At 47.6% G+C, this 19,596-nt stretch overlaps 1 protein-coding gene across 1 annotated transcript; it reads right to left on the reverse strand.

Moving 5' to 3' along the window:
* Positions 1-1,083: 1,083 nt before the first annotated feature.
* On the reverse strand, positions 1,084-19,319 carry GFI1 (growth factor independent 1 transcription repressor). Its single transcript, XM_015421466.1, has 6 exons — positions 19,205-19,319; positions 18,312-18,509; positions 9,881-10,287; positions 8,206-8,343; positions 7,076-7,241; positions 1,084-1,262 (listed from the first exon to the last, which is right to left on the reverse strand). The coding sequence occupies exons 1-6, from the start codon at positions 19,317-19,319 to the stop codon at positions 1,084-1,086; spliced, it is 1,203 nt and encodes a 400-aa protein (XP_015276952.1).
* Between the last annotated feature and the right edge of the window lie 277 nt (positions 19,320-19,596).

Below are 19,596 nucleotides of genomic sequence, written 5' to 3' on the forward strand. Positions count from 1 at the left end.
TATGATTTCACTGAGACTCACATAGTCCATCCGATGGGTCACTACTGTGCCTTAGCAGTTGCTTGTCAAGAAGTTCAAAAGATCCCACGATCCTTTACCACAGACATTCTAAGCCAATGAGCTTTTGAGTGTTACAGAGGAGACTGCAGTGGCAGCACACTTCTGGAGCTTGACATCTCCGCCCATTCCTCCCACACTGGACGCCCCAGAACTAGGCCAGGCCCAAGAGCACTCTTCAGATTAAGCTTCAGCAAATATTTAAACCTGTGTGAACAAATTCAGACTATTGCTTCTGATGTTGCCTTTCCCCCCTACCTCCCTTTCAAAAGGTGGCCAGAAATGTGCCATAGGCAGACATCTTCAGACGCAAGTCTGAAACATATGTTTGGCATTCTCTACCACTCATGAGTTCCTGGATCTTGCCTGATATTCTAAGCATTGTAAAAGAAAGAGGGAAGTATAAAAACAGGAGAAGATCTATATCCCCACCGACTCCATTCAGTCTGAAAAGTGAAGCATTTGCCACTGAAAACTGGCAAGGATTTGCGTTCCCAGTGGAAACAGTGAACTAAAACCTCTGTTAATTACTAAAATGTACAAAAGCGAGCCATCCTTGTTCTGCTCTTGGTCAAGCCACTGCTCAGTGTTTACTATTACCTCATGTAGTTCAGGCTTCCCAGAAAATTAACTTAAAACAAGTCCAGCTAACAAGGGGATTCATTAAACAAGAGTACTTTCTGATTCACAGAAAGGCACCAGGTAGCTTATCCATATGGGGGCTTCTGGGGCTTCAAGGTGGCAGGGTAAGGTTATTGTTTCCAGTGTTTAATTGTAAAGGAAGAGACACAGAAATAGAGAGTCCTTGCCCCACCTTCCTTCACCCTTGGCATTCCATTTTCCTCCCAAGGTCTTTCGGTTAAGTTCTGCAAGATGCCGGCCAGCCAGTTTTGACTTCCTGTTTAGTGAGGTTATGGCAGGAAGTGGCTGAAGGGCCAGACCACAAACAGGGCAGGGCAGCCCACCAGGAAGAAGAGGAAGTCTGTTCACATAGTGTTCTTGTTGTTTTGAGATTCCCTGTGGCTCTCATTTCAGACCGTGCTGTGTCTCCCGGTGTCTCCGCAAATCCACCTTTCTCTGGAAACCTTTCCCGCAAAGATCACAACCAAAGGGCTTGAAGCCGGTATGTTTACGACTATGAGTGATGAGGTTGGAACTCTGGCTGAAAGCTTTGCCGCACACCTGGCATTTGTGGGGCTTCTCACCTGAGGATGAACAACAACAACAACAAAGACAAACACTTTAGCATCCCTAGCAAACAAGCCTGAAGAATAAGAATGAGGATAAAATGGAGGAAGGACAAGCGATGGTACGCCCCTCTGAGCACCTTGAAGGCATGGCAGGACAAAAATGTACTAAATAAATAATAGACAATAGCTACTAGGGGCCTATGACACTCTTGCAAGTGTATTCTATTTGGGGTCCACAAATGCACTTGATTGTAGAAAGAACTGCATTTTCCCAGGTGGAAAACACAGAATATCCCTTGCTGGGAAATTTTGATATTCCCACAACAAAAATGCAACTCGGAGAAATTTGAGATGCATATAATAAACGGATAGCAACTGAAATGACTCTAGAAACTGGTTATTGAAAAGGATTTGATTTAACTTTTGACTTGTCCAAGGGAATGAAACATTATTTTCTATCTATAGATCACATTTTTTATCCTCTCTTTCCTCAGAGGAACTCAGCATAGTCCCCCCTCCTCATTTTATTCTCACAATAACCCTGTAAGGTAGGGTTAGGCTGCTAAAGAGTGACTGGTCAAAGGTGACCCAGTGAATTGAGTGCTGAACCTGAATCATCCCAGGCCCCAGCACTCTGACCCACTATACCAGACGAGCTTGCTATTTCCTTGTACCTGAATTACACTTTCTTGTTTTTCAAATGGCCTAGGCCCTGGGTCCCCTTCATGGAGGAAGAGCTCCAGAAATGAAGCTCTCAACTAAGAATCATGGAGAAACAGCCTATGAATATTTTTAAAGCCCAGAGCAGATGTTCTCACAGTTTTTCCCCCCTGGGTCTTCTAGGGATTCGTGAGCTCCTCTATAGCAGTCAACTAGCTACTGGTAGCACACGAGCTACTCGTTGGGGACCCTTGGCGCAGGCCATAGAGAATGTGCAAGGGCATGTGCTTGGGAACTTCTAGGCCTAGATGTTGATACATATTTCCATTCAAAAATGCATTCTGTCAGTGCAGTGAAGACTTGGATGTGCATCATAAAGCAGATTGCACATCCATACCTGCATCAGTCCTTCGGATACATGGCAACCACATCTCCCTCATATACCTTTTATTCAACCAACTCGTTATGTATAATAAGCAAGTAATTGATATAACCACATAGGCCTTTACAGGCTTTAAATAACAAATATAAATGCAGGGTTGGATCCAGTGATGGTTTACACTGGATGTCCATCAGTGGAACAGGAGTTTTTCACCTCCCCTGTCCTGCTGCACACAAAATGCTCCCTGAAATGCTGTTCCTCAGGGGCAGCCCCTGTCCCGGAAGGAAGAGCATGAATGGGGAGTTGGAGGCCTGCCATGGAAGGGGAGAAGCAGCACAAATCCCCCCCCCCAGCACAAATTGCACAATATAAAATGGTTCATATGGAGGAAGTGAACACTCCTAACTTTTTAAAATATAAGATACGAAACCTCACAACTATTATTTCCAGATGGTACAATTTCATAACAACCTCTTTGCAAATGCAGATAGTTTTGAACCAAACAGTCTTGTGTATGTCTCTGTGTTAAGCGCCATCAAATCACTTCTGACTTATGGCGACCCCATGAACTGATGACCTCCAAAGTGTCCTTGTTAAGGTCTTGTAAGCTGAGGGCCACCCCGCTTCCTCGACTGGCTCAACCCATCTCATGTTGGGTCTTCCTCTTTTCCTGCTGCCTTCAGCTTGGGGGGGGGGACGGTTTGTGGGGGGGGGGTTGAGAGAGATTTAATTTTTGCAGTTTACCATTGCTGTCACCAAGAGAGCCACTGGTTAGGACCCCCTAGTGAAAAATCTCTGATAAAATCTTCGGTATAATTTAATAGTCTTCCTCTTATTTTCCTCAATTATTCATTTGCAGTTTATTAGTTTCTGGGTTCACCATAGCAGACAGTGAAACTTGACGGCCTGGCTCCTTTTCCGACATATGGCCCTAAAGGCATTTGACTGGAAAGTCAGGTAGAACTGAAGTTCAGTAGTGAGATTACCACTGAGCAAACATTTAGACTGAGAGTGAGGATCCGAGTACTTCAGCTTGGTGTAGAACCCTGAAAGAGAAGGTGCTGTAGAAATCTGGGCTGGGCTGGGCTGGGCTGGGCTGGGCTGGGTGGTGTAACCATCACCAGCTATATTCTTACTAGGATCTGCCCAGCTCAAATAACAGCCATAGATATATAACTGCTTACAAAAAGGACTGTCAGCCTCCAGGTGGGGCCTGGAGATCTCCTGGAATTACAACTGATCTCTGGACTACAGTTCCCCTGGAAAAAATGGAAGCTTTGGAGGGTAAACGCCGCCGCTGAGCTCCCTCCCCAAATGCCACCCGCCACAGGCTCCACCCCCAAATGTCCTGGGGTTGACAGGTAAAGGTAAAGGTTTCCCTTGCTCGAAAGCCAATCAAATCCGACTCTAGAGTTGCAGTGCTCATCTCCGTTTCTGAGCCGAAGAGCCAGCGCTGTCCAAAGACGTTTCCGTGGTCATGTGGCTGGCATGACTAAACGCCAAGGCGCACGGAACACTGTTACCTTCCCACTGAAGTGGTACCTATTTATCTACTTGCAATTTTTGAACTGCTAGGTTGGCAGGAGCTGGAACCAGAGACGGGAGCTCACTCCGTCATGCGGCACCCGGGTCTCGAACTGCTGACCCTTCCAGCCTGCAGTTCAGTGTCTTAACCACTTGATCCACCCTTCTCTAAATACAAAGCATGGGTAAACACAGGGTGAATCCTATGAAAGCAACACTGATTGGACTGTCAGGAAACACGAGGTTTGGGCCTAGCAAATGGTCCGGAAATACCCAGCCCTGTAACACTGGTGCTTAGACAGAGGACACCAAAGCCAGGATGGACCACCCCACCTTGAACATAGATTTGCCTCACTTGGCTAATCCTTTTAAATAGACTATTTATGATATGACAGCTTTTATTTTAAGAATGAAAGCTTGTTTTTAGAATGGCAACATTTCTGATTAAGAAATAGTCAGTGACTATTTATTGTCATCCAAAACGGTAGTGCTTCAAATGCCACCTACCTGACCCCTTCCCCAATTTTGCCTCTTAAGATTCTCTGTGACTTTGTGTGGTCCCCCCCAAAAAAAAATCATTATCTCCCTTGACATACTTAAGTGATTGGGGGGGGGGTCCCACTTCAACTACCATGACTCTGTATGTGTCAGGGAATTTAGAGGGGATGAGTGGTAATTTAAGGCAGTCGTTATTTATTTAAGAACATAGTTAAATTATATCTAGGTAAAAGCTTCCAGACTTTAAAATGAATGCTCTTATTCACAATCTATGTTTCTGATGCTAACAATGAATAGACATAAACCCCTTAAGCTTGGAGACATGTTTCGAGAAGTTTCTGTTAGTTATGAAGAGATCACTTATTCTCCATTCATTGTTTTTGAACATCCACCCAGAAACATGAAAGGCCCTCCTGTGGGGGAGGCTGGCTACAACTCTGATGGGAGATTGTGGGAGTCCTCCTAGGTGAGCCGCTCTGAGCACCATATAGGAGCATGGCATCACATCTCTGATTCTGAACTTAATCCCACTATGTAAATCAAAAAGCCCACACAATGGGATAGGGGGGATATTTCTACAAAGCCAGGGGAATATAGGAGATTTACCCTGCACCCCCCCCCCCAAATAACTAGTGACATCTGTGAATGCACAGTCAAGTTGAAAAATCTGCAAAAAAAGGAGGGGAGGGCTGGTGAGGAAAGGAAAACACATGATGAGAGGGCTGGTGAGGAAAGGAAAACCATACAACAGGAGGGTAGGGAAGAGGGCAGAAATAGGGTTGCCAACTGCCCTGGAGAAAAATGTTCTGGTCCTTTAACAGAGGCTTAATGTTTGGAAATGACATGGCAGGGCGCTGGGGAATAATACTATCTGGTAAATTACATCCCATTAATGGCATACAACATCTTTCTCTAGGTCTGTTGGCATCCCTTACACAGAAGAGGAGAATGCCCTGAGACTCCACACATATATGCAGAATAACATTAGCTTGTGCATTAAAAAGACGAGTACCCGGCCTCCAAATGATTTGATGAAGACTGAGCATGCTTATTGTCCAAATGCTGAGGGCAGTTGAGCGACCATTAAAGGAGAATGAAAGAAGGGGGAGAAATGTGCCTAATCAAAACCCTAACCATTTGCAGTATTGGGGGGGCAGGAATAAGAGACAAAGTGCTATTTAGCTTTTTAAGAGTTAGGACCATTTTGCAGTTAAAACAGTCCCACTGGAGGGATTAATTAGGATCACAAGAAAAACCCATATTCCGACCCTTCAGGACTCTTTCATCTGCATAGAGGCACCCGAGCCCCAAACAGCTTATTGTATCCTAAAATAGGGGGTGAAATGAGGATGCCCAACCCCAGTTTCCTCCTATCAAGCTCTCCTCTTTGGCATTAGAAAGAAAAGTTTTTATAAGAACCCTTCCTGCACTACAGTGCTTACTTAGCCCCAAATCTCTGCAATCAGTCAGTGGTTCACAGCAGTTGCATTACACCACTGGGCAGCTGAGGTTTGGGCGAAATGAGCAGGAAGCTATTTTCTGGGTCAGCACTCCCACATTATTAAGCTATGGGGCAGGGGGATTTCCCTATTGCTTATGTCCTTATCCCATCACACCCCCTGCAATTCCTTGTGGGCTCCCAACTTACAAAATATAAAAGCAAATCAAGTTAAAATAATTCTTTTTGCCCCTCTCTTGTGCTTGGCCTTTTCTCAGCATGAGTCAAAGTCTTCATTAATGTGGTATTGGAGGGACATTCCCCACCCCTTCAGTATAGCTCCTGCCCTCTCTGTAGAAATAAGGAGTGCCTTCTGAGTTTGAAAGCTGGCTCCACATTACAGTTAAGCACAACTTTCAGTGTGGGCCTGTCCCATTCACATGTAAAATACCGGGGAATTTCAGGGACATGTGGACCTCCCTTGTCACCTGTTGCTTGTTAACCCCTTGCAGCCCATCCTCCCAGGTGCTTTTCTTCCATGTGGGCACTGATAACTGGAAGTGAGACTGGATGGGAACATAGCACCAGGAGGGATTGGCTGCAGGCAGGAAAACTGCAGGGAAAGGGGTGATTCCTCTGTCCAGTCACACCTTTGGCCCTTTCAACCCTACTGTGCTCATGAATGGGACAGGTGTGCAAATCCAGCTCCATCTTATGTAGTTTGGGCTTTAGTATGCATTCTACAGCAGCCACACAGAAGCAGATTTAAGTTGTTATTTTTTGCAGCAATTATCGCGTGCTGAGCCACTCCTGTGGATGGGGTCACCAGACTTGTGGTCATTTTCTGCACGCCATGCCCACAACAAAATGTTTGCACAGGCATGCCTGCCCCTGCCATGTGAAAATGTACCCACATGATAATGATCACAAATTCTAGATGGTAGCCATGTGAGTCATGTTAAGAAAAATAAAAAGTGTTATGAGAACTTAAAGACTGTTTGATCATTATGATTTTGATGCTCCAACAAAGATGCATGGTACCCATTATCCTGTGATATGCATGGTCTCCATTTTTTGTGAACAGAAATTTATTTTCCCGCTTCAATACACATAAAAATGGAAAATACATGCATTGCTTTGTTTGCCCTTATATACTACTAGATCACCAAAACTGATTTATTTATTGTGATATATGCTTTCATGAACTGGCGCACACTTCATCAGATGCAGCAAGGCACAGTCAAGGGAAGTAGATGCTCATTTGTCCAAACAACAAGAGGAGAAGGACCCATGATGCCTGGCCGTTGAGAAGAACACCGAACTTACCTGTATGGATAAAAGTATGCTTCTTCATGTCAGATTTCTGGTGGAACCTCTTCCCACAGTACTGGCATGGATAAGGCCGGGTATCTGAGTGGATGAGGAGGTGGGTGGACAAGGTGGAGGATCTCTTGAAGCTCTTACCACAGATTTTACAGTCAAAGCTGCGCTCCTGTGGGAAGAGAAGGGACCTTATGTAGTTGCACAAGATGAATGTTCCTGTGAGTGGAGCATTAATTCACCTCCCTCAAAGGCCCCATAAGACCACAAAGGCCAACAGCTGACATTACAGGCACACCCTTTCTTTTGCTTCCAAACTGCAACTTCATACAGTAACCCGGCAAGTAAAAGTTAGTTCTCAGATTGATGTACCTCAGTGTTCTGAGGGCCAGTTCACACACCCCTTGCATTGCTCCATTTCTTTAATAACAGCCTGGCATGAAGAAATCTAGCATGCAAAGCTTGTCCCAGCATGGAGAGACAGCAGTAAAGGCTTTCCTGATAAGGGGTGTGTGTGTGTGGGGGGGGGGGCGGGGGCCGTTGAAGAAACAGGAGCCATTTTCTGTGGTAAATTATCAGGAATCGCTGTGGACTGGAAAACCGTTGGAAAGGGATTTGAGCCAAAAAATGGAGAATTAAAGTCTGAACATGTTTCAGAACATTCACAAAACTCATCCGCCAGGTCAAAAGGTCTTACACATGTAAATCCATGGTGACTGCTGAAGTGAGACAAACATGAAAGTCAGCCCAGTTTGAAAGTCTAGGTCCTTCCTCCACTAGGCCACTCTGCCCAGTTCCCAAACATTCATGATGGATTATCTGTTTGCTGCACATATTATCCTGCTTATTGCTGCATTACTTTCTACTGATGTAATGCCATTTTTCTGCATTGTATCTGCACTCTGTATGAGTTCTAATATGCTATGCTTGTTCAGATTCCTGTATCCTGGTCATAGTACTTTACTTATTATGTCTCATCCTATTGATTGTGCTGATGTACACTGCATACTCTGCTTCAGAACAAAATGAGAAAGGCAGACTATAAATAAATAATAAAATTAAGCCCCAGATGTGCACACTCATCCGAACTCCCACTCTCCCACCCCATTATAGTTGTCTTCCTGTGGCATTCTCACCTGTGAATGCACAGCTTTATGCTGTTCCAAGCTAACTGCGTGGCCAAAGGTCTTGCCACACATCTCACAAGCGAAGGGTCTGGTGCCACTATGTGAACGACGAACATGCACCTCCAGGCCATGGGGAGTGGAGAAGACCTGAGGAAGGCAAGACAGAGAAAGAATATGGTGGTACGGGACTGAAGCCCATCATGGATTCTGACCCTAGGATCTTGGAAATGCCAGGAAGAAAATTATTCTTTACATTATCTCTTTATCTCTGGCCAAAAAGGCAACGGACTAAGAAGTGCTCTAAGAAGTGCTCTGCTAGTGGTACTGGGTGATCTTTTAGGTAGTATTTGCTGTATTAGCTACTATTGGCTGTTAAATGTGCAGTTTGTTTTTTGCTGCTTTGGGGTGTTTGCATCGAACAGTTTTCTTGTTTCATAATCAAGATAATTAATACCATAGTATTCCTCATTACTGTGTATGGGTGTGAAAGTGGACAATGAAGAAAGCTGACAGGAAGAAAGCTGATTTATTTGAAATGCGGTGTTGGGGGAGAGTTTTACACATACCACTGTCCAGGGCTATTTTGGGGCAGGAACGCACAGGAACAGAGTTCCAGCTGGCTCCCGAGTTGGCCACGCCCAGCAGGAACTCATTAGCATAATAGGCCACACCCAACAGCAGACACTCATCAGGATTGGCTACATTAGGGGTGTGTGGCCTAGCATGCAAAGGAGTTCCTGCTACCCAAAAAAAAAGCCCTGGGTTTTGACAACAAATAAGGTAAACAGAATAAGAAGCAAAAGGTGGGTGTGGCTGGATGACCACACTTCTGGTAACATGGGGGTGTGGCCTAATATCCTAATAAGCGGTGACATCAGGGTGTGGCCTAATATGCTAATGCGTTTCTGCTGTTGGGTGTGGCCTATTATGCTAATAAGTTCCTGCTGGGCTTTTTCTACAAAAAAAGCCCTGCCACTGTCAAAAAGACAAATAAGTGGGTTCTAGGTCAAATCAAGCCTGAGCTCTTCCTAGAAGCTAAAATGACTAAACTAAGACTATGGTACTTTAGTCACATTACGAGAAGACAAGAGTCACTGGAATAGACAACAATGCTAGGAAAAGCAGAAGGCAGCAGGAAAACAGGAAGACCCAACATGAGATGGATTGACTGCATCAAGGAAGCCAGGGCCCTCAGTTGGCAAGACCTGAGCTAGACTGTCAATGATAGGATATTTTGTAGGTTATTAATCCACAGGGTCACCCTAAGTCCGAAGTGACTTGGTGGCACTTAACACACACAATCATGATATATGTCGCTATAAGCGACTCTGAAGGATCTGTGAAACCATCTAGCAGAGATTCTTTTAAAAATGAACAAATAAATAAATGGTAAAATAGTTCAAATTGCATTGAGTTTCTATGCAGAATGCTCTAAAATATTAATGCAAAAAATAAAAAATGCAAGAAGTCCCACTACTAGATCTTCTCAGGCAACTTGAACAACCAATAGGCCAGGGCAAGTCATGTGTAATACCCCTATCAGAAGCTTTTAAGCCAGGCCTGCATCTGCCATACTCTGCACTTTGCTTATTCAGCTACAGCCAAGTCTAAAAGATGATTAAATAGACTGTCTGCTGAAGGGGGCGTGTGTGTGTGTGTGTGTGTGATAGAACATAGTTCCTACCTTACTGCATTTGACACACTTGTAGGACCCAGTGCTGATCAATAGAGGGCGACAGAGGAGCTCTGATTCCACCTTGATGCCACTTGCACTTTTCTCTTGTGGGAGTCCAGGCGGGGCTTCTACGTAGATTCCGGGGGTAACTGCTGGCCGCTCAAAGAGTCCAGGGGAGCTAAAGTCACTATAGAGTGCCAGAGCCGAGCTGCGCTCTGTTCCATAGAGTGTGGACTCAGATCCCCGCTCACAGAAGAGACCAAGGGATGAGCTACGTTCCAGAGTTGGGCAGGGCCTGTAGTTCTGTACCAAATGTCTCAGCTCTGAACTGCCCAGGCTACTCCATGCATAAGGTTTCAAGGGTACCAAGAAAGGAGAAGTTTCATCCAAGGAGGGACAGATGGAACGTTCGGAAGCTGCAAGAAACACAAGTTGATGAAACCAATGGCTGTGGTGCACAGCATAGCTTATATTCTCTTCCTGACTGTTCTTACCTCTAAAGATGCACAGTGCTTTAGAGAGATCTGATCTCATCAGGAGAACACTGGATTGTGATTATTCTGTGCCAATATGATCTTATGTTATATAATCACCAAGGGCCACTTCTCACACTGTGATGTCCACACAACTCGTGCTGCCTCTAGCTGTTGCACAGCTTATAGTGACCAACTTTGCATCTGCTAGAGCAGGTCCTTCTCTATAGGGGCTGCCACCTTGTGGACTAGGCTCCCCGAGGAAGTGGAGGGGGGCACTGTAAAATTGCTTTTAATGGGGTTTAAGCTGCATGCATTTTCCTGGGGAGGACAGTAATGGTGTTTTACTGTGTTATGTGTTTTTAATTTTTGGAATTGTAAACCAGCTTGAGCCACAAGGGAAAGCAGAGTATTAACATTTTATTAAATAAGCACACAAACATGAAGACAATCCTTCTGGTATATCTGCTGTGTGAGATAAGTGCACATGTACTGATGGGTTGATAGCACACTTTATTGTTGTTAGCCTCAAAGCTCCATCAGAACAAATATACAACAAGAAAAATCTTCCTTCAGGCAGCCGGCAATAGTACTGAACAGCAAGCCTTACTAGTCATGTATTTAAACAAGCACTTTGCAACATCCCACTAATTTCAAACATCTGCAAAAATTTCCTGAAGTTTAGTGGCCACAAACAATGCAACCTTAGATGCGGCAAGTAAATTTCTATGTTACATATCAATTTTGCCATGCTTGCAAGAGACACTGATTTCAAATGTGTATGTTGCATTGTGCTATTCCTAAATGTTGGCGATTAAAGGATGATACATATGGAATTTGTTTTTTACTTCTGAGAAAGAAACCTGTGAGAACTACTTGTCTCACAACCACTTGCCTATATGATTATGGCTGCAATCCTAAGGGATCTTTCCCCATTGAATAATATAGGATTTACTTCTGAGTAGACCTGTTTAGGACTGCTCCCTATGGCCATGTAATATACTCCCCTCATCTTTTAGATGTGCAGCAGTAAGGCTCTACTGGTGTGAAAACATAACAAAGGGAAGTGGCCGCCATTTTGGAGGCTTCACTTTGGTCTGAGCATTTACAAGCAACATCTTGAATACTTTAAGGTAGCCAGGAGAAAAGGATGCCCGATCCCTATATTAGTGCAATCATTTGAAATTTCTGAGCTAAACATGAAGGCCTCAGAATATAAAATTACATGAGGACCAGTAGGAATTCAGCTGTTCTAGGGGTGCTAAGGTACAGTTTGCTTCTGAAACATTTCTCTTACCTACAGCCCTCTTAGGGCAGAATCAAATAGCAAAGACTTTCACTCTACTGCTTCAGATTGCAGGTCAGTGGGTCTGTGAGTGTGCTCATATTGGGGGGGGGATCCCCTGGGGGGAAATGTAATGACAGAAAGATAGCCTGACGATTTCCTTGACCTGCAGAAAGCTTGTTTGAAGGAGAATGTTCAAACAGGCAACTTCACACCCGCAAACTGACACTGCCCCGTCTAGGAAAAGATTTACAATTTAATGTTGCTGAATTTATAAATGTGCAGATATTACATGCCTGAAATGTTTTTTATGCTGCCCCACAAATTTAATTACCCATTAAAAACAAACAAAAACAAAACCTTGCTTTTAGCATTTCAGAACTTAGTTGACCTAGTAAAAACATCGCTTCACTTCTCTCGGCTGCAATCCTAAAAACACTTTTCTGGGAATGAGGCTCATTGAATAAAATGGAATTAACTTCCAAGTAGGCTTGTTTAGGATTGATCCTTCTGATGTTGCTGTTTCAACACCGCAACCAAGACAACAGTCCTAAACAGGTCTACTCAGAATCCTACTCAGATTTCATCAGTAGCACTTACTCCCACAAAAGTGTTCTTTGCAAGATCTTTCTTATTACAGAATCAGTTTTAGAACAATAAGCACATATGAATTATGAAGTTGTTGCACATGATCCAGACATATACTTTCCCTGCGATACTGTTGCAGATAAATTATATTCTTTACCAAGGGGGAATAATCTTCTTCCCCCAAGTAGCATATACAGTATCATGAGTACCTAATTGGTTCCCTCTAAGAAGAAGAGGAGGAGATTGTATTTATACCCCGCCCTTCACTACCCAAAGGTGTCTCAAAGCGGCTTACAAACTCCTTTCTCTTCCCCTCCCCACAGCAGACACCCTGTGAGGTAGGTGGGACTGAGAGAACTCTGACACAAACTGCTCTTTTTCAAGAACAGCTGTGCCAGAACTATGGCTTGCCCAAGGTCATCCAGCCAGGTGCAAGTGGAGGAGTGGGGGAATCAAACCCAGTTCTCCCAGATTAGAGTCTGCGCACTTAAACACTACACCAAACTGTCTCTAAATTGAGTTAGTGTGAGCTAGCTCACAGTTTTTTAGCCTCCAGCTCACACATTTTTGTCTTAGCTCAGGAAGGATGGCTGCAGAGCAAACTAATTTATGAAGTAGCCAAATCACTCGCTCACAGCTTTAATGCCAGTAGCTCACAAAGTAGAATTTTTGCTCACAAGACTCCATGGCTTAGAGGGAGCATTGGTGGAATCTGTGATGTCATTAATTAGTGACCATATAAATCCATTTAGATAAAAGGCTCACCCTTCTCTCACAGCATGGCTTACCTCCCTATGCACATAACAGCATCATTAACTAGACTGGGGCAATTCTGTTTTTATTAATCCTTCTCCATAACCTCAATGGTTCAAAAAAGTGAATTTTTTTTTAATGATAGGGTCTATCAGTGGCCACTAGCCATGGTGACTGAAGGGAACCTTCACATGGAGAGACAGTAAACCTCTCAATCCCAGTGCCAGGAAGCAACATCAGGGGAAGGCCTTGGTCTTTATGCCCTGTTGCTGGACCTCCAGAGTAACTGGTTGGAAACTGTGTCGGACAGGTTGCTGGACTAGATGGACCACCCATTGGTCTGATCCAGCAGGGCTCTTCTTATGCTCTTATTTTTATCAAACTCTGCTGTTTTCTACCTCACTTATTTTCCTGTCATATACGAAACACTGCACATGCAAAGCAAACAAAGGGAAACCTGCCTTTAGCCCCACAATGACAACCAGCACTGAGGCTGCATTTTCAATAAGGAGCTGTGCATCATTTGAGATTCTTTTTTATTCATACCTGCAAATTGCTTTAAGCTGACAGGGAAAGACTGAGCTATTGTAAATTAGTGGGATTCCATAGGAATTACACACTAGGACCATTATGAACCCAGATACCACTCCCATAGAGTTTTGTGCCTGTACTACAAATAATAATCCAGTTGGATATATTTTTTTTACATTATACTGGGAAAATGTATTTCTTTGTGTACAGTTTATATCCTTGACCCCTATTCCAGTTTAGTAAAGTTGGGGTGTTTGCACAAGGGAAAACAATTTACTGGTGACAATGTTTAAAAGAAGATACTACACGTCTTGCTGCCTTAGAGGGACATGTTTGCCAGCATTGTTTATGGATTCCCCCCATCCCAGCCCAACTTTATTTTTGGTCTTACTAGTAGCCGTTGCTGTTAGATTCAAATGCTACAATATCTTGTAATCTGTTTACAGATTGACTGAAAAGGTGTGTTGTTTTTTAAATTGTTGTAATCTACTTTGGGGTCCCAGTAAAAAAGGCAGACAATTAATAACAACCATGTGGCTTTGAACTTCATTCAATTGTTTAAGCAGTGACTAGAGAAAAATATTAAAGAACAAAAAAAGAGGATGGACGGTGCTAGTGCACTATTTCAAACATTTTTAAAAATCTGGCAATTTAAAAGAAATATTTCACACCTGCTTAGCTTCGGAGATGTAGCCACAGGTTCTCCCTGACCATTTGGTAATTGTAGCTTGGGGGAGATCAGGTGTAACTCAGCATCTCCCTTAAGACAGGGGTGCTTTGGGCATGGGGTTGTGCTTCCACAATCCAACTGGCCCAATAAAAGCAGGGGTGCCCCCCCACACCACAAAGCAGTCTGGGCCAGTCCATCTTAGGTAGCAGGTTTGGAGGTGCTACTGAAAGACACCTTTACATTGTTGTGTTTTTTTAAGCCTGGGAGGGGCACCATTTGGACAATCTACTTCAGGTCCTGGGACATCTTGGAACAATGAATGCGATCGTTTTCGAACCTAATGAGTTTTGCAAGTGCCTGGTCCAGGGCGGAAGGCAGAGCCTCACAGCCCCCCCTCCCCTCCCCTCCCCCCCCACCTCGCCTTGAAGAATGGAAAAGGTCATGATGCATTCTCGCCTTCCCTCACAACGCAGCTTCAAGGGCACCTACTGGAAATGCTCAGACCTGTCAGCAATTTCCATTCCAGACCCACACTGAAAATAAATGATTTAAAAACCCGCAAACCTCTGTTCGCGCTTTTTCTAAGTAGTCAAATGGGCCACACGTTGCGAACTTGGCTGTTGCGGGTGCCATGCAGAGTCCCTGAGGTCGGAGGAAAGGGCGTCGAGGAGGGAGGAGGCTGGAAGCGAAGGCCAGGGAGGGGCGGGTGCAGGATCGCTGGCCGACGAGCAGAGCACCACCAGCCGGCCAGTCCTACCGGCCGAGCAGGGAAGGAAGGCTGACAGGCCCAGGTCTCTCCCTCCCCGCGATAAACCCCTTGGAAAGACGGAAGCAAATCCCCCCTGCCCCTCCCCTGGAAGGAATCCCTTCCCACGGCAAGGAACGTCATTCCCCTTCACGGAGGACCTACCAACCAGGGGGCTAGCCTCCATGGGCAGAGGCAGTCTACCGTGTCGCCGCTGTCGGGGGCGGGGGCGGGGGAGGCTCGGCTGCCGGCGGACTCGAGGGACCGATCCAGCAAAGGTGCCGTGACAGAGCTTTTGATCAGCGATTTCGCGATCAGACGCGCCGGGACAATCCGCCCACCATCCGTGCCTCTCCCGTGGCAACTTTGCCTGTGACTGGGGCCAGGGACTCCCTAGACATTCTCTTCAGCAGCAGCAGCAGCATGGATCCCAAAATGCCGCGGCCAGCCTTTTGATGGGCCTCCCTATCCGGGAGCACATCCAGCCTGTGCTAAAGGCACTGCACTGGCTGCCTATAGGATACCGGATTTGTTTCAAGGTGCTGGCTCTTACCTTTAAAGCCCTTTATGGCGAGGGACCTACATACCTGAGAGACTGCCTTTCCCCACATATACCCCAGAGAACACTGTGATCAGGGGCCCAGTATCGGTTGGTCCTCCCGAGTCTCAAGGAGGCCAGGCTGGCAACAACCCGGGCCAGGGCTTTCTTGGTGGTGGCTCCATTCTGGTGGAATGAGCTCCCGGAAGAGACCAGGGCCCTGCGGGACCATTTGCAGTTCCGCAGGGCCTGCAAAACGGAGCTCTTCCACCAGGCCTTTGGAGCTGCCGCCACTACTAACAACTGGCAGCCTAAGGTTGGAGAGCCCTGTTTCCCTTGGGACTTCTAACTACAGCCTGAGCCAGCCGCCTAAAACAACCTAAGAAGATCAAGGAGCCGACTGCGAGGAGAGAGAACTAAGCACCAACAACCGCTGTGAAATCACTGATACTAGCACTTTATTATGTCTTATGGTTTTAGAATTGTTATTTGTATTAATTGATGCTGTTTAATTTTTATTCTATATTATTGTAAATTTTCTGTTGTTTTTTATGTAAGCCGCCCTGAGCCGGGGCTGGGAGGGCGGGGTAGAAATCTAATAAATCAAATCAGCTGTGGCTGAGATGCCGACGACTACATGTTCAAACGGGCTAGAAGTGAATTATTAGCTGCTCTTGAGCAGGCCTTCTTCTAGGCAAGCGAGCACGGGTATCAGTGGAAGAGGCCCGTGGGATCGGTACTCCTCCCCGTAGGGACGCACTCTTGGTCAGAGGGTGGCTACAAGCACCAAGCCCTGGGAAGAGATCTATGCCATTAAAACGATGTGTCCCTTAAGTAAGGGGACTGTGCCATGCACGGTCTGTATTTTATTTGTTTGTTTTATTAGATTTCTACCCCGCCCTTCCCAGCAGGCTCAAGGCGGGTTACACCAATGGATAAACAGTAAACTGACAACATTAGAACGCAAAACGTCGATGAAGACAATCATTCGACGACAGTCTGCAGCGCCATGCCTAACTGGTCCCCAAAGCTCTACCTATGGGTGTCCGCAGGTGGAATGCTACCAAAGCAGGTTCCCGTTACGTGCCTAGAAATGCAGCGCTCTTCTTTCCTTCTTCTGCAGGTCCTGCCCAGTTTCCTTTCCTCCTCCTCAGCCCCGAGAATAACAAATCCGGTGGCAGTTTATAAAGGGGGGGGGGAGGCAGTGGGCTCCGCCTTGAGCCTGGTCAAAAGAGCGGTGGGGTCCGGTGGCAGGCCTCTCCCCCGCCCGGGAGGGGTGAGGGACTCTTGCCTCGGTTTTAGGCAGCCGAGCCTCCAGCTTGTCCCCCCCCCCCGCGATCTGACTGCGGGGGAAGAATCCAGCCCTCCAGACTCTCTGGCGAATGCGTCGTGTTCTCAGTTGATTCGTTTTTCCTTCCAGGATTCCGTCTTTGGATGTGTAAGAGAGGATTTCCCTACTAGGGACGTCATGGGGGGAGGAGGAGGGGAGAGAGGCGGCGAGCAAATTAGCCGGACGCCGGTCGCCGTGCTGCCCTTGATGCCTCTGGGTGGACAGCACACATGGCCCGTCCATCAAACGATGGCGCTCCTTATGGAGCAGAGGCCGAAGTCTACGCATGAAATATGCACAGGCCGTGGATGTAACGACGGAGTAGTAGTCATGTAAGGCGGAGGGCGTGCATTTTTTTACTTCCCAAGGCTGTATTTTCTAGTGGTAGGCTATGAAAGAAATAGTATTGTGATTTTTGGATATATTTTTTTTAAAGTCCGTTGCTTTACTCGCTTTCAATAACGCCGGCTGGCCGTCCCCTTTCACTGCCACTTTTAACACTTTCTTTCCCGGCCGATTAAAAAGAAAGAAAGAAGGAAACATTTCTCTTTCAGAAAAGAAACCCGCCAACAAATGGTTTGAAATCGCCGGGACTGTCTTTGTACCCGCGATAAGACTGACGCCCAGGGAGGCGCTCAGCTTCCTTTCCGGTCCGACCACATCAAAGGCCGGAGGAGGCAGCCCGAAGCGGCTCCGATCTCGAGATGTCGCCAGAGGAGAGGAGAGGAGAGGCCTTCCGCAACGGTGCCTCGTTTGGGATAGAGACAGAAAGGGGAAAGGTCGCAGGATCGATCCTCTCGTAACGGGGAGAGCGGACACCCGAAAAGGCAGTCCTTCCCCGCCGCCGCCCCTAAAAGTCGAGGGTCAGTAGAAGACCTGTGCGCAGGAAGCGCGTCTAGGGAAGCGCCGCATCCCCTGGAAAACCCGGGGCTCTCTCCGCTCTTTTCGCGCGCTCCGCCTCGCTCCCCTGGGCGCTTTCATCTGCTCCACCAACGAGATCTCCGTCCCTTTGGCAGAGGCGCATACACAAGCGCGCCTCTTTGGTCGGGGGGACGATTTTGGTCCAGAAAGTGGCCCCCGAGAGAGAACGAAGCCCTCCAGTTAATGGGGTCCCTCCGGTTAAATCCGTAACCCCTTTTTAAAAAGCGTCTATTAAAGCTTCCCGTACATTGGGGCTATAGCGGTTCAGACCTTGGAATCCAGACTGGATTTTCCGAAATTCGCCCCGCCCCAAAGTTGCATTTTAGATTCTTGGGAATGCGACTGTTTGTAAATCTTTTCTGAAAGGAACCAACCCTGAACATTTCTTTAGCCACACACATATTATCAACGAACGTCTGAATGAGACCTCCGCAGTCGTCGTCCCCACCCCACCCCCCGGCCATACCCATCCCTTCGCTTTAGTGCCGTCGCTAGAGCCGGGGAGTCCCTCCAGCTGCGGGAGAGGAGAAGATCGGCTCCCCTCCCCTCCCCTCCCCGAGTGCCAGCCAGGCCCCCGCTGACGGGGACACCCCAGGCCCGCCTCACCTGGAGAAGCGGAAGGAGACGGCGGCCTCCAGAAATCCTCCAGCTCCGCGGCTCTGTCGCACAAGCTGCCCTCGCAGCTGGGAGCCGAGTCCGAGGTGCCCTCCGTCCCTTCGGGCAGCTGAGACGCCGGGGAGAAGCGGCCGGGGGCAGGCTCCGGCTCGGGGAGGTCCAGGTTCAGCTGCCCCGAGACCTTGGTGTCTGTCCAGGGAAAGAGACAGGGAGAGAGAGTGGGCGCCCGCTCTCCCCGCTCCCCAGAACCCATCAGCCCCCCCCCCGTCTCTCTCCTCCTAGGATCAGTCCTCAGCATCCATAGAAAGAGCTGCCGCCCCGCGCCCCTCAGTTGACCAGTGCTCCCTCTACGCTGAGTTAGTGTGAGCTAGCTCACAGTTTTTTAGCCTCCGGCTCATACATTTTGTCTTAGCCCAGGAAGGATGGGGCTCCAGAGCAAACTAATTTATGCAGTAGCCAAATCGCTCGCTCACAACTTTAATGCCAGCAGCTCACAAAGTAGAATTTTTGCTCACAAGACGCCACAGCTTAGAAGGAACATTGCAGTTGACCCATCTGAAAAATGGAGGCTAAAGTCATCTTTTTACCGCCTCCGTAAACAAATGCCCCCCACCACCCCTTTTGCGGGGGGTCGATTCTTCTTCTGGGGTTTTGCCACCCGTGGGAATCAAGCTTCCCAAATCCCTTCTCCCCCTCGCAAGCGCGGATTAGACTCCCCACCCCGCCCCCCAGCCGGAATGGAGAGAGAGAAGTCAGGCCGTGGATCCCTCACCCGACGCCCGGGAGTTGGAGGGGGCGTCCGACTCGGTTTAAAGCAGAACGCACCCCCCCACACACACACTCACACAGAGAGAGAGATGCTGGGGGGGGGGCTGGGCACTCACCTGCACAGATCTGGGCCAGGACGCTCTCCAGGCTGAGGCTGCCCTCCCCGTCGGGGGCGCGGGGCTGGTGGTAGCTGTGCGCCTTCTTGCTCTTCACCAGGAAGGACCGGGGCATGGTGCCGCGCGGGGAGGGAGCTGCGCTGGCTGCGGCGCCGGCGTCTTCACTTGGCCCGGATGCCCGTCGGTCCCCACCGTCCAGGCTGCTTCGGAGCGCCCGGCCGAGCGAATCCCTTTAAAGCCCCTGGCTGGCTGGAGAGGATCTGCGGAGAGGGTGGACGAGCCATTGGTTAGGGAGCGCCTGGAGGGGGCGGGGGCGGGGAGGGGGAGGAGGTCCCAGAGCCGGCCGGGGAGGCGGGACCGCGGCGCCCTCCGCCAGGTGGCCTCCGTTCGCG

This window comes from Gekko japonicus, unplaced genomic scaffold (genome assembly GCF_001447785.1).
Source record: "Gekko japonicus isolate JY-2015 unplaced genomic scaffold, Gekko_japonicus_V1.1 scaffold911, whole genome shotgun sequence".
In the NCBI taxonomy this organism is placed as follows: Eukaryota; Metazoa; Chordata; class Lepidosauria; order Squamata; family Gekkonidae; genus Gekko; species Gekko japonicus.

Bases quoted from the DNA above. Each gene is read 5' to 3' on its own strand.
- GFI1 (XM_015421466.1), bottom strand. From the start codon at position 19,319: ATGCCCCGGTCCTTCCTGGTGAAGAGCAAGAAGGCGCACAGCTACCAC. The intron at 10,288-18,311 runs GTGAGGCGGGCC...TGTTTCTTGCAG, and splicing joins GTCTCCTTCCGCTTCTCCAG to CTTCCGAACGTTCCATCTGT. The intron at 7,242-8,205 runs GTGAGAATGCCA...CTCTTCCCACAG, and splicing joins ATAAAGCTGTGCATTCACAG to GAGCGCAGCTTTGACTGTAA.